Source organism: Pelmatolapia mariae, linkage group LG10_11, assembly GCF_036321145.2.
Source record: "Pelmatolapia mariae isolate MD_Pm_ZW linkage group LG10_11, Pm_UMD_F_2, whole genome shotgun sequence".
Lineage (NCBI taxonomy): Eukaryota > Metazoa > Chordata > Actinopteri > Cichliformes > Cichlidae > Pelmatolapia > Pelmatolapia mariae.
In genome coordinates this window covers 69383201-69397830 of record NC_086236.1, presented here as the reverse complement: position 1 = coordinate 69397830, position 14630 = coordinate 69383201, and the positions used below count along the sequence as shown (strand labels likewise).

The 14630-nt window shown below is 39.2% G+C and overlaps 1 protein-coding gene across 2 annotated transcripts in view; it reads left to right on the top strand.

Annotated features, from left to right (window-relative positions):
• The first annotated feature begins 1442 nt into the window (after positions 1-1442).
• Positions 1443-14630, top strand: part of LOC134638028 (glucocorticoid-induced transcript 1 protein) — a 28256-nt gene continuing 15068 nt past the window's right edge. For both annotated transcript variants that reach the window (XM_063488655.1, XM_063488654.1), the window contains exons 1-3: positions 1443-1568; positions 1748-2130; positions 11543-11691. In XM_063488655.1, coding sequence (XP_063344725.1) covers positions 1821-2130; positions 11543-11691 — 459 coding nt within the window. In that variant the 5' untranslated portion in view covers positions 1443-1568; positions 1748-1820. The remainder of the gene's footprint in view (positions 1569-1747; positions 2131-11542; positions 11692-14630) is intronic.

Here is a 14630-nt window from a genome sequence, read left to right as displayed (position 1 = left end):
CAAATTAGAGCACTGCTGAATGGGGGTGTTTTTCCATAACCTTATATGGCTTATTTTTACATTATTATGTTTCATAGACGCAGTTAGCGTGGGTTTTCTGTCACGTGCTCACTCTTTCTGTTCATTGAGTCACTCATTATTCTCCCATGGGAACTCCCACAGAATCTGTCCATTCAGGAAGATGGTGAGAAAGAAAGAAAAAACAATAGATTTTGAGCATCCTGATTTTCTAAACAAGAGCTTGCACACAAATAATTCCACTCCAAGTTGGCTGCTTTTCTGGACCTTTTACTTTTATGTTTCTAAACATAACACAAATGTAGTTTGGCCAGTTGTTGTGGAATAAAGATGTTTTGTCATCTGTAGCTGGCCTGAAGTATAAGAGTGAGATTCTGCCATTGGAAAAGGAACAGATGACCAACTGTCTCACCACACACATTCATTTGCCAAATATCTTTAAGCATAAAAGGAATTTGACCTGAGTCAAGTCACATAAGCAAGCTCTCAAGTCACTTATGCACAGTATCATTAACAGAGACAAGGAAATCAGGAAAGTAGGTGAAACAAGGTCAAGGCCGCTCAGAGTTGATTGTATAAATATATATATTTTTTAAAATCAAAAGATATAAACTTTCCAGTCCTCTGCAAAAGGGAAACCGCTTGATAAATGAGGTTAACAGGTATGGTGCTGCAGTGTTTAGCACTGTTTCCTCAAAGCAAGGTGGTTCTGGATTAGTGGACAGTGCACTAAATGAGGCTGGGATAAACTGGTTGGGTTTTACTTTATTAATGCAAAAAACATTAAACACATCGTGTGACAAACTAAATGATGTGAAGTAGCTCAATAAAGCACTACAATGTGACAAAATGTATCGAAATTTCTTACCATATTGCCAGTTAAATAGAAAGTAGAACAAAAAAAATCTCGATTGCAAAACAATCTAAATACAATAAAATAAGGAGCTCAGTTAGTCATATATGGACAACAGCTAATAAATGTAGACTTTGTGGTATGAGGTGGTCCAAATTTCCTGTGGAGCTGAAATTGATGACTAAGTTTTCACTGCCTGTAAAGAGGTGCAGAGGGTGCCTGCAGTAAAAGCCATTCACCTCAGTGTGAAATTACATCAAATTACATCTGAATCTGACAAAATAATGAATAATGTCATGAACTCATTTTACAAGTTTTTATTAGTTCAAAGTTTTAATATTTATTTTGGAGCTATAGGCTCTTTATGTAATTTAAAAAAAAATGTACCGATAAAATATTTACAGATATAATTGGTTGAGAATGTAGCCCATAGATAAATTTGGACCAATCAGCGTCGTTACTGTACACCCCCAGTGTCCAATCATACGCTCGGAAACGAGCGTTGTGTTCCGCCCACAGGCAGCAGCCAGTAGTCTGGTAGAAAGAACTGTCATTTAGAGTGAGTGGACAGGATGGGGAAGACGCAGAGAGAGCTGGAAAACACGAATTAAACGTAATGAGAAGTATTAGAAAACAACTTTTAAAGTTGCCCATGTTGTGTTTGCAGCTTACGACGGCATTTGTTAGTATCTAACAGGTAAGTTTATCCCGTAATAATACGTCTTTGACCTATTTTTTTCTTCGAACGAATGAGCTGATTTTTTTAAAGGAAGCTAACGTTTTTGTTTTTTTGTTTTGTTTTTTGCTAACAAGCTAATGTGTATCTTACCGCCCCCTACCCCATCCCATTCTCCCCACCACCATCTCCTTCTGCAGAAAAACAGCAACTTTGGCAGTACGTGTTTTTTTTTTTTTTCACTGCGATAAGAATTACAGTCACTTTGTGAGGATGTCAGCCCCCAGCAACTCGCTTCAGCAGCCGAGGGTCAGACGCAGCAATGCGGGCTCCCCCGGCTCCTTCAACAACAACAGCTGCCGTTTGCACCCCATCCGTGCCACTGTGCCCTACCAGCTCCTTCGTGCGGGTCAGAGCAGTCCCACGCGGCCACAGACCCTGTGCGGAGGAGCCACGAGCCACAGCCGGGGCTCCAGCCCCCCCTCCAGTCCGACACTCAGTTCAGGAAGTGCAAATACTAAGCAAAGACTGTCCCCCGAAAATAAGGAGTCGTCCTGCCCCCCAGACTCTCCAGTTTCCAGAGGTAAAAACAAGATTTTCAGCAACTTTGCCTGTGCTGGGTCAACAAATACTCACCACGTGCGTTTGATTCAGGATGACTTGTCTTGATAGCCTAACTTATGTTGTCACTGTGTGGTGTATAGTCATGCCATTAAATGTGCCAGAATGTGATCACATATTATTTTTGGGGGTGGGTAACAAGTAAGTCTGGAGTCAGGCTGGCACTTGCTTTGAAGGAGGTTTATGCATTAACTATTAAGCCTATCTTTAAGTGCAGTTATGCAGTCACAAAGAGGCTGGAGTGAAATACTGGCACCTTTATTTTATTTGCTCTTTTGAAAGGAGAGAATTGGCAGAAAGACCTGATTTTAGTTATAACAGCGGCCACGTCACTCCCAGGAGAAGCCACGCGAGAGAAATGGTCAGGTGTTGCTTAGACTGACTCACTCCATACATAGATGCATGTACTCTGAACATATGCTAAACCTCACCATGCTGCCTTGCACATGGATAGCAGAGCCTGGCCTTATGTTGTTTCATGTCATGCCCAGCTGATCTTTGGAAGAGATATGGAGATATAGTGAAGGAGCATATGAGAGTTTAGGCAGCTCCCAGTGCTTCACTGACTAAACCTTATTTAAGTGGCTGCTTCTCCTGCCAAATATTGACCCTGTGGCCGGTTTTCTGTAGCAGTATGCTTTCACAGGCCAGCAGTGCACTTTTTCTTTTTTGCTGAAAGAATACTACTTTTTCTGTAGCCCCCGTGTTTTTGTAGAAAACACACTCCTAACCACGCTCTGTCAAGCTAGTGTTTGAAACACTTTGTGATAAGAAAGGCCTGCTTTTCCTGTATATTGAGGCAAAACAGGCTCATTCTGCTTTGGTTAACCTAAGTGACTACTCCTGCCTCAGCAGCTGGGGCAGTGTTACTTCCATTTGTCAAATTCTAATAGATTTTCCCTCTTACCTTTAACATAATGGGTGCCCTCTTTTCTCAATGCAGCACGATCGTTATTATGGAGTAGTGTGTGGAATTTAATGTTTGTGACATGCTTCACATTCCTCAGTTCTTTGAATGAGATGACCTCCAGCCTTGACTAGTGTAGCATGCAAGGCAGGAAACTAAGTCTCTTCAATAACAACTGAGTGGGCAGCTTTACCAAGCATGGTGAATTTCACCTGAGTTGGTGTTGATCCCCTGCTCTGTTGGCATGCCATGCATACCTCGGTCCTCTGAGAGAGTCAACCTCTAACCCAGACTAGTGTCCCATGTCAGTGGTGATGATGATGGAGGCTTGACCCTCGTTCATGGATGTGACCCCACAGTACAAACACGCCTGAGAGGCGTCAGATGACAAGTACTATGGGCCACATCAGCAAGTGGTCTCATGGTTCCCGGAAGTGAAAAATGTCGCATATAGATAAATTTAAAGGTGAAAAAACAACTGAAACAAGTAACCGATAAGATTGCCAGAATAAGTTATTGATCATTAAAATAAAGATATGACACAAAGATGCCTGTCACTTTTATTTCACTTACAAAAGTAAGTAAAACACAGGCATTTATGATTGTAAACTGTCAAGCAGACAGATTGAAATGAATGAAGTTAATCAGCCCATTATTCATGAGTCAAATCATTTTTTGTGTCAGGCAAAGTTTCTTCTGGGCATTGGCTGATTGTCAGGTCCCATATGCAGCTTTTTTCTTTTAACCCCAATTACTGGTGTACTTATTTTTTAAAAAATGTGTAAAACAAATTTTGGCTCTGATATAGCCGCTTCTCTGTGGTCTAATGTTCTGCCTAGAGAAGGATCTGATGAGTTACACTTGAAGAGTAAAAAGGGCTATGAGCTCTGAGCACAGTAGCACATTCCTTGTGAAGTAGCTCTAGCGGAATTGTGCATTAATGTTGAAGTTGTGTGACCTACCTCATTAGTGACAAGTATGCAGAATTTCCCTGTTACGTTAGAAATGCTTCACCAATGCAGTATTTTACACTGACCATAGATATATCTGCATTCTTTTAACGACCTCCAGGGGGCAGTAACTGTGGTTCCAAATAGACTTGCGCTTCTATAAATGTCTATGGAAAAACTGCTCTCCTTCCTGACCCCAGTAAATACTTTCCTGATGAGTTTATGGGCTCAGCCACCTGTTTCAGATCACAATGAATCAAGCATTAAGTATTTTTTTTAGCAAATTTTGGTTAAGTGTCAGAGGATTATCCAGGATGTCCTCACTGGATAACAACTTGTGTTGACGAGGCTTTGTGCGAGTAGTGTCACAGTCATATACACCCCCTGACTATTTTCACCAGGTTTCTAAACACCAGGATAACAAAGGTGAAAACACTCAACATGAACTAGAGAAATTCACAGATTAATGGGTCATGTCACAATTAACATCTAGCTGAACTTTCCCATATACGCACTAAGAAGTTCAGCTTCATGATAAAATCTATTTGGACAAATTACAATTTTTGGTGACACAAATTGTATTGTCGTCATGCAAAACGACTGTCAGCCTTGAGTACTCTTGTCTTTGTCCTACCTGGTTCACTGTAATTGTGGGTGGGTGGGGCAACCTAAACCTCACCTCCAGGGCAAATCTGGCACAGAGGCAGCATGGCCAGAAATGACGCAAAATTAGTCTTGTTGCTGTCGTTTCTTCAGCGTCCATCTGTGTTCACGGATCCCCAAACCAACAACAGATTCCCTCCCAGCAGATTGTTAGCTAGCATTACCCGGCATGCTGGTCAGTGGTGTAATTTAATTTGAAAAATACAGTTATTAGTGTTGTCCGTGAAAAGTATGGGCCAAGGGTTAATAAATGTTGTTCGCATTATTGTGATTACCCCCCCCCCCCCCCCCCCCCCATTTAAAACAGCAAGATTGCGAGATTGTCTACAATCATTACATGTAGTCTGCAGTGATCTTGAAAGTCTAGATTTTGTTCCCTGACTGCTTGCTTATACAAGACAGAGTCGGTGTGTTGAAGCTTTGGCAGTTTATAGTCTGATTTCTTTTTCACAGCTCACGTCTTCTAAAGCTGCACTTTATATCCTTGTCCTTTATCATAAGCCAGTTCTTAGCCCTGTTACATAAAATATCAATAGAAATTCTTGATCTACAGTGTAAAAACATGGTGTCGGGCATGCAGCCTAGGCCAGACCCTGTCCACCAGTGAGTCCAGTTTGCCCTCTGAATGGGTTTGAACTCCAGTTTTTTGTTTTTGTTTGTTTTGTTTTTATGAAATAAAGTGCATCATTATTATTTTTGTGGTAATGCCAGCCTTACTATATAAAATGTATAGAAAGTGTTTCTAGGCCTAGAGATGATTTTTTTTTTCTTGGAAAAAAAAAAGTGTAAAATACTGTCCATGTGAAGGTGATATTTATTTCCACTGATCAGCAAATTCTAATCACAGTAGACTCAATAAGACATCCCAGTCATCTGTTTTTGAAAATGGAACTTTAATTAAAAAATAAATATTTTAAGAGATTGGGTTAAGTTTGACTTTCACTTTTGCTTATAGTTTCACATTTCAGAAAGTACTTCTTTAAAGGGGGGTAATGTTTGCAGGTGTTTTCCAGTACAGTGCATTTATTGGTTAGGAATACTTAGGGTAAATGTGGATGCCATGTGGCACTAAATTGAGTTTTCCACGAGGTTAATAAAGAGATTCTACTGCAGAACTGTCACGTTCTGACACAAGCTTACCTTTGCCTGCAAAACACGATTTACAAACACAATATCTACTGTGCTTAGGGATGGGTATCGAAAACCGGTTCTTGTTGAGAACCGGTTCCCACTGTTTCAATTCCTTGGAATTGTTTGCCATTTTTGCAAACGATTCCCTTATCGATTCCAGTCGCCCCGAATGACGTCACCACGTTGCGGAGCACTAGCAGGAAACATGGCGGCTCAAACGCTCAAAAGTTTGGTCATACTTTACGAGAACGGATGACAACAGGGCAACTTGCAATACTTGCAAAGTAGATATTTCATTTAAGGGAGGAAACACTACGAATATGCAAAAGCATTTGCTCACAAAACACGCGATGACCTTAAATGAATGTCGTGTTTTTAATTCCGCTCCGGACTCGTGAATCTCAACCCAGCAGCAGCGGTAGCGTTCGCACGTCCTCTACCGTTAATGCGGCAGGTAAATAATCAACTAACAGTGCATATTATGTTAGCGCGATCTGCCTTATTACAAAACCTGCCATTACTGTGCGCTGCATTTAGGTGACCATGATGAGAGAGACAGACAGAGTCTGGCTGGCTCAGATGCTGGCAGTTCTCGCTGCAGTCTACCGTTAGCGTCTCCTTTCAGGCCAGGATAGACGAATGTCACCGAGCAGTGACTAAGTTTGTGGTAAAAGGCTTGCACCCATTTGCCACAGCAGATGCCCCCGATTTTCGGTAAGTGAATGTGTTTAATTGTAGGCAGGGACATTACTGGATATTCTTGTGTAATTGCTACAGAATAATTTATGTTATACTTTGTTATTGCTACAGAAGAATATTTATTTTATTATTTTTCCCGGGGACCCCGTGACACCCCATTGAAGAGCCGTAGGCTGTGGATCTCTTAAGATCTCACTGTTGGGTTTGTAAGGCCATGTTACTCCTAATTTTCTATCTTGTTCAAAGAGAAGATATAAAACAAAGTTCTAAGCTAATCGACCTTAGTGTTCTCCTTTTTTAAAAAGAATCGATAAGAGAATCGATAAAGAATCGAATCGTTAAACAGAATCGAAAATGGAATCGGAATCGTGAAAATCTTATCAATACCCATCCCTAACTGTGCTGTTATTTTGTTGTTGTTGTTTTGTTAATATATCAAAATTTTTGCATGTATACAAAATTTTAACACGCTTTTTGGTAGTTTACTCAAACCTAAAATACGTTTTTTTGTTTATCCAATGTCCAAGTGCAGAATGCATAGACTTCTGCTAAGTTGGGTAACAGACTTTTTGCTTTGCAGACCAGTCAGGCTTTCACGTACAGTCATCCCCATGCAAAGGTCCCTTTTAAGCCAGGAAAAGCCCTCAATATGAGCAAAAATTGTTCACTTTATCTTTCATTGCTGCAGCCCAGTGTGATTTGACTACAGCAATAGTCTGTGCAGTGTATAATTTCTCATACACTGTAGTACTTTGAACCCACTCATAGACATAATGCTTGCCATTTGGTGGAAAACTCCGTCCAAAGTGGCTTACAGTGCCACGGGTGTGGTGATGGACTTTGGTTCACATGATTTAGATCTTAGCCTGATGATGGTGGACAGAGTTAAGAGTATTATATTTCACCTTATGACCTTTTAGGTTCACCAACATGACATCATCTTTTACCACACTGTCCCCACAATGAAAGTCAAAGTGCCAGCTGTGCTGAAATGGCCCTGCTTCATTGTCAGCTATTCAAACTGCAGAGTAGGACCAAATGTGAAAATGAATGTGGTCTGAATCAGTGGACTGTAGCACAACTGCAGTGTTTCCTGTACTTTCATCTCTATGCACGTGACATTTTGAAGCACCTGGAAGTTTACCCTCAACTTTGATCTAAAGGTTGCTCATTCTTAAGTCCACACACATAAATGGGGGATTTGTTAGCACATACGTTCCTCATTCACTGAGATGCATTCAAACCTGTTCATACTAGCTTGTTGTAAAAGATACCCACTGGACTCGGATGTGAATAATGTTTATATTATATTAATGTATACGAATTTATTTTACTGTTTTTTTGTGCTAACAAGCAATTTCTCAGCCTGCAAAGACACACAGTTACAAACTCGGATGTCAATCACAATTAATTTTATCATCTATTCATTTATTTTGTGTGAAATGGCAGTGCATGCTCAAATGCTAAATTTCAAAATTGTCTGACCCGCCCCCTTTTTAAGTTAGGATATAGATACCTTGGCTTTTGTAATGATCAGATACTGGTGTTAAATTAATAACCTCTGGTTCCCCTCTCTTCCTTACAGTGAGAAACATTCTTTTATGTAGGATAACATAAGGTTCATCTTAAATATTGTGTTAAATATTTTCTAGCTTTGTAAAGTACAATGTGATGCATATATTTAACAATATAAATTTACTTTATTTAGAAAAATTGTGAAAAAAAAAAATGTGTTGGTGTTATTCACCAAATTTGTATTTGCAGAAGTTTCATTTAAATAAGCACCTACTGCATACTGCGGTCATATATAGTCATGCTAATTTCTTTTTTTTGTGCATAACTTCACACATAAGTACCAGATATGGACCAGACAGCAACACGTTCTGTTATCATAAATGTAACTAGGCTTCTCCAAAAATAATACACTGGGCCAATGCCCTTTTAGCCAAACTATCATGCTGGTGTGGCGAGATTAATAAAAAAAACAAAACCCCCCCAGAAAAACAAACAAACAAAAAACATCCAAACTGCTGCCACTTTGCTTTTAATGTCCTCCATTATATATTAGTTTCCCTGCTAGCTGGACTGAAACGTTGTCACCTGATCCAGCGGGTTGTTTTGTTTTATTTTGTTTTGTTTTTTTTATTATTATTATTTCAGGATTGCCCCGCCATCCGATCAATGTGTCTTAAATGTCACATCACTTTGAGAATTTTTAGCACACAATTATACAATTTTTGCTTCTGCAGTACAATCAGAACATGAAATCATCACAGCCGTGATGTTTTTGGAACAGGACGTTGAATTAGGACTGGGTGATATGGGGAAAATAATTTTATCGCAAATTTTTTTTTTCACTTCAGTGGATATATCAAGATATAAAATCAAATCACTTTAAAAAAAAATTTTTTTTTTACTCCTAAGTGAAAATGTGTGAAGCTGAACATGATAAATGTACTGTAGATCTCCATGCTGCTGCATTTTAAATACACAAGTGTATATAATAAACTAAAAACTTTAACTCTGACCATTCAAAATCTTCAAGTGTTAAAGAATACAAACAAATGATATTTACCGTATCTCAAATTTTAGGGCTGTGCAGTTAAGTGATTATTTTTATTTGCTTTTTTTCCCCCTCATTATGATTGAAACTAAATCTCTGGTATCGTGTGAATATTGACGCTGTCGTCTTGCCTTCCAGCACCCTACGCTTTACTTTTTGTTGCGCCCTGAAATCTCAGATTTACTCTCCACCAGGGTGCTTTATATTTATTTTTTATTTATTTATTTATTTATTTTTAACATAAAGCAGTTTGCTTTAATCAGGCAGGTAAATCAATTCTACTGTTCATTTAAAATAAATATTCTGTGTGAAAGACACATTTGTTAGCTAAATGTGTATTTTTTTTTCTCTCATCTACTTATAATTGTGTTACATAAAGGTGCTGCTATTGCAGCATATAGATACTTTATATTTGCCAAGTATTTGGGATTATTTTTGCCATAATTGAGCAGCACTGCATTAACTAATTAACTGGTTGTATCTTATGTCTTAAAAAAAAAAAAAAAACTCAAAACAAATAAAAATCCCCCCCCTATGCTTATGTCCTTATGTCCAGTACAAGGTTATCCATTATCCTTGTTATCAACGTGCAAGTTGAGAATAAGATTTTAGCTGGTGCCTCAAAATGATTAAAAAATTATCTAAAAAGGAAAACTCGGCGCGCATTTTGCTTTTCAAACTGAACTAAATACTTTGACTTAATTGATGTCAGTTTAAAAATTAACACCATGGTAAAGTCATTGTATTTTCACTTTTGATACATGTTGGCACTTTCAGTAGATTTGCCATATTAACTTGGATTAAGCCTAAGTGTCCCATTACAAGGGTTTCTAAACTAGGACTAGGCTTAAACCATGTCTAAGAAACCGAGTCTGTCTCTTTTTAAGCCTGGTACCAATAGGAAAACTTACTGATTTATTCTTAAAATGCACTTGCCTGAGAAGGTCTTGAGTTGTCTAAAACCCAAACACTTTCAATTTGCTATCATATGACCTAGAAAACCTGCCAATTGTCACGCTAAAGGAGTAGAATTGTAGATCATACTAAATTAACCAAATTTTCTCTTCAACCAGTCTCGCGCATCCCTGTGCAAATCTGGGGCGAACAGTTCTCCTATACTTTGCAAAAGAGAACTACGTGTTTGTTATTACATTTGCCTTACAGCTAACAATTCACCATCCTGGAAATGCAAAGACTTCATCACAGCTTGCTGTCTGAACTGCGAAGGGAAGTTCTTATTAAAATTCAACCTGAAAATATTTCTTTAATTTGACATACACTTACTTTACCCATGAAAGAATCAGCAGATAGACTGCTTTGATGTCTTGGCTTCTTTCATACTGTTTCTTTTTTCTCATCGGGAGATTATTCTAGTCTGGCAAGTGGGGAGATGATGGAAAATAACTACAATCCCAGTTTTGAGAGCACTGGCTTGGACTATATCAATATTGATAGAAATTTAGCCTGCTTCCTTTGTCTAGAATGCTTCAGGGAATTTTTACTGTAGCCCAGTAAGCTTACTTAGGCAATACCTTTGGGTGTGTAGGCCTGTGTATTCTGCGAACAAAGAGCAACAATGAACGGCTGTGTAGTTCTAGTAGGAGAGAGGTGCCTCATGGAGATAGTTTAGTCTGTGTGTCTGTTGGAAAGGCCCTTGCCCTAGCCTGCTCAGGCAAGGAATAAAGTAAACAAGCATATTTCCTGCTCATCGTTCTGTTCCTTTACTCTGCCTTTGATATGGGAATGAAAGAACGTACACTTGCTTTTTTAGAAATTACTACAAGTATAATTGAGGCTAATAAATGTAACGCAGTCTCTAAGCACACTCGAGCTAATATCTTTACATGTTTTTTTTGTTTTTAACTGTGTGGCACTGCAGGAATGCAGAGTGGATGCAGGCAGTATTGATGTGCATTGTGGTTGTTTATGAGTTCTTATGTGGGTGGCGTGTGCTTAACTGCTCCAGCTCATAGCAGATTATTCTCATAATGTCAGATACTGCTGCTCAGCCATTTACATTTGCCTCAGGTCGCAAGCCTGCTCTTTGCTCTGCTGTAACACATCACACTGTCCATACTTTCAAAACTAGAAGATATTGGTACACAAACTCATTTGGTTAGTTGAAGCCATGTTTTATTACATTGCTTGTTGTTTTGATTTTGCTTTTTTATAATCAAAGCAGTATGTTTTGATTATAACTGACATCGATTTACATGTTCCTTTATTTCTAGATAAAAATGTAACTACTGGGTTTGGTTTGTCATTCAAAATATGGCTTCATGTTCCTGGTTGCATTTGTGCAGTAAGTGATTTGTTACACTAAAATGTTATCATTTCAGTGGAAACTTATTAACACACTCAGCAAGGAAGAGTCAAAAGATGCCTCAGGGTGTTTGGCAGTATTGCACTGATGCCAGCGTGTGTGCCTAATTCTGTTTCTTTGTTCTTTCTAACTTTACAGCAGAAAGATCCAAATTACAGGTGAGGAATTCGAGTGCCATTCGACGGGCTTCTTCCTTGGACGCCATCACAGGGCCATACCTCACTGGCCAGTGGCCTCGGGACTCCCATGGACCCTACCCTTCCTGCATGAAAGACAAAGCCACACAGGTACACGGTGTTCAGAAAATCCTACCTTGACTGTAGGCCTGCAGGGGTTGACTCAACCTAACTCTTTTCAACACTAATCTTTAACCTTTACGCAATGCTGGCGTGCATTTAATCAACCTTTAAGCCTAGTGATTGGAGAGCTTCTGCCAAAATTAACTCTGGGTGTTGTAGTTGATGTCTCTCTGGACATTTTTCTTTTAAAAATGTATTGCACGGTTTTCTCTGGAAACAAGGAGGTGCCCAAAGTAACTCCCTGAACTTTGGAAATCAATTCTGCGATAAATCATTATTTGATTTAGGAAATATTTGCATCATTTTCTAATGTTCTGTTGTATATGCTGTTACAGTTGTAGCTATTCAAATGAAACATGGGCAACTTTTCAAAAGATTTTGACATATGTACAAGTTATTCTTGTGAGTTTGAAGCTCAGGCTCAGGAAGCTCTTTTTCTGTTGTTGGATGTCAAAGACAGCTTTGTATGTGGTCACTGCATTTGTTGTAACAACTGTGATTACGTCACAATCCCATTTACACTGGAATTTTGGACTCTTTGCAGTCATCTTCCAAGCCATAGGGGATACAATGGAGGAAAAAAATCACTATAGGCAGAGAAGAAGTCAACATAAGAAGGAAATCAGTAGCTGAAGTTTTTTAACTGATGCATCATAACTCAGTATTAAGCCTCTGCAGCGTTACATTTTGCGTGCACATGCAATATTAGGTGGTGAAAGAGTCTTTAATGTTTGGAAAAGTTCAGTCAAAATACTGCATTTAAGTGGAGATGCACAATGATTACTTGCCCCAATAATATCTGTCTAAATGAGTGTGGTTTATGGCCATTTAAAGTTATTTTTACAGTTGACTGGAAAATAAAGACATAAAATATTATAATCTTATTTTAAGGCCACTTTGTCAACCATGAGACCAGGAGGGCTTTTCAAATTAATGATTTTTCCCAGCAAATAATTGCAGGCATGAGTACCAAAACTATTTTTTGGTTTCTTTCATAGTTTCTGTCATAGTGCTTGGTGCTGGCGAAATACTTTTGTTATATTAATCTGGTGGTTGAAGTCTGGAGTCGGCTGCCAGTGTAGGCCTAACAGAGTTGTCTGAATAGTCTGAAATTCCCCGAAAGCACAACATTTTAATGCATTATAACACTTCATAAGGCATATGTATGGATTCCACATTGAATCTGACCACAGTATTCCTGGATAACTGCCCACACATAATCAGCTACTAATCTTGCCATGTGACTCAGTGTTAAATGTAGTTTCACTCAAAGAGCCTTTTTTTGTAGGGGGAGGGTTTCTGTTATGAAAGAATATTGAATATGTATGATCATGACAAGGGCTGCTCTCCTCTGTGCTAACAGAAGCCTTTCATGTGTCTGAATGAAGACCGCCGAGGCTCATTTACATGGGCTTCATCCCTTTAACCCCTCATTCTCCTTGCATTTCTTTGTGTGTAGGCTGAGGAAGTGGTGAGTGGGTCCTACGAAGTTTCTTGAGCCGGCTGTGTGCAAAGTAAACATCTCTAATTACAGGGTTCCTGTGCATTCTGGACAGACTGGGCAAGAATGGAAAGTCGATTTGATAGTGATTGGATCTTGACTAATGTTAATAAATGGACCCATCTTTTAGACTTAGTGGGGGTTTTTAAGCACTCTGTGATGTTTGCCTTGGTCTTAACCATATTTACCTGTAAAAATCTGATTGAAGTAGGCTAAAATAAAAATCCAATTTAAGATTTATGTCTTTAGAAGCTGTGGAAAAAATGGAAAACATTTTAGATGTTTTCAAATTCTTAAATGCACAACCATCCCCGAAGGATAGTCATAGACCACTTCCTGTTAACAAGTTGTGCCTGGCCCCAGCTCTTTTTATGAGACAACAACAGAAGCAAGCAGCACACAAAGGATCCACAGACTCTTTTGTTGTGCATTGCACAAGTTCAAGTCAGCCTCTCCTTTGAGCTGTAATTCAGCCCTGCATGGAGGTGAAGTTGTTTGCACCTGTCCCCCAGGCTATGACCGAAGCGAGGAGAAATCCCACTGCTTACCACCTGGCCCTCGTGGCTACACGGCCCGCCTGCCTTTTGTGTGGGAGTTTAGGAGCAGAGGGCCCATACATATGCTAATCACTGTTCCGGGACAGGGCTGCGCGCTCTAGGCCCTGTGGTTACAGAACACAGAGAATGTCTGTATGAAGATTAGGATCCTGACACACCAAGGCAACCTCAATGAACTAGCATAAAGACAAAACTGATCACTTTGTGTTGCCTCATGTCTTCTATTAAAAGTTGCACTTTGCACACAGTGCAGGAGCCGATGACCAGCTGACCGCTGATATGTGTGCACATTCTGGGCCTACGTGACAGGAAAAGACTCATTAGCATTATGTGAAATTGAAAATGTACAACACAAGCTGTTGTGGTATTTTCATATCCCTGTGAATCACCCCAGAGGACATCTTTAACAGCTTCATATGAATTTTAGCTTCTTTCTTTGGCTGAGACTTCACATGTACATGGTAGACATGGACGTAGCCATTGTGATGTCACCCGCTGGCGTTTTGCATCTGCCATTTTGTTTTTTGATGTAACCATATTTGGGTGGAGCGTGGATGCTAAGTTATAAACTAAGGCTAACAAACTTGGTTAGCAATCAGCATCCATAAAGTGTGAAGGTGCAACACACACACATACATCTTCTATTTAGTGATAAGTAACAGACTAATAAAACTACAATTTAATTAATCAAAACTGAAAAACATACCAACACAATAAATACGGGAGGAAGCATCCTGAAGTTATGAAAAACAAAACTACCCATAGCGGCAAAACTATTTGTTTTGTAGAGAGTTTTTAACGGTCTGATTATTAGGAATGTGCATTATCTTCAAATAGTCGATTAATCATTCAGTTATACATTTTGACAG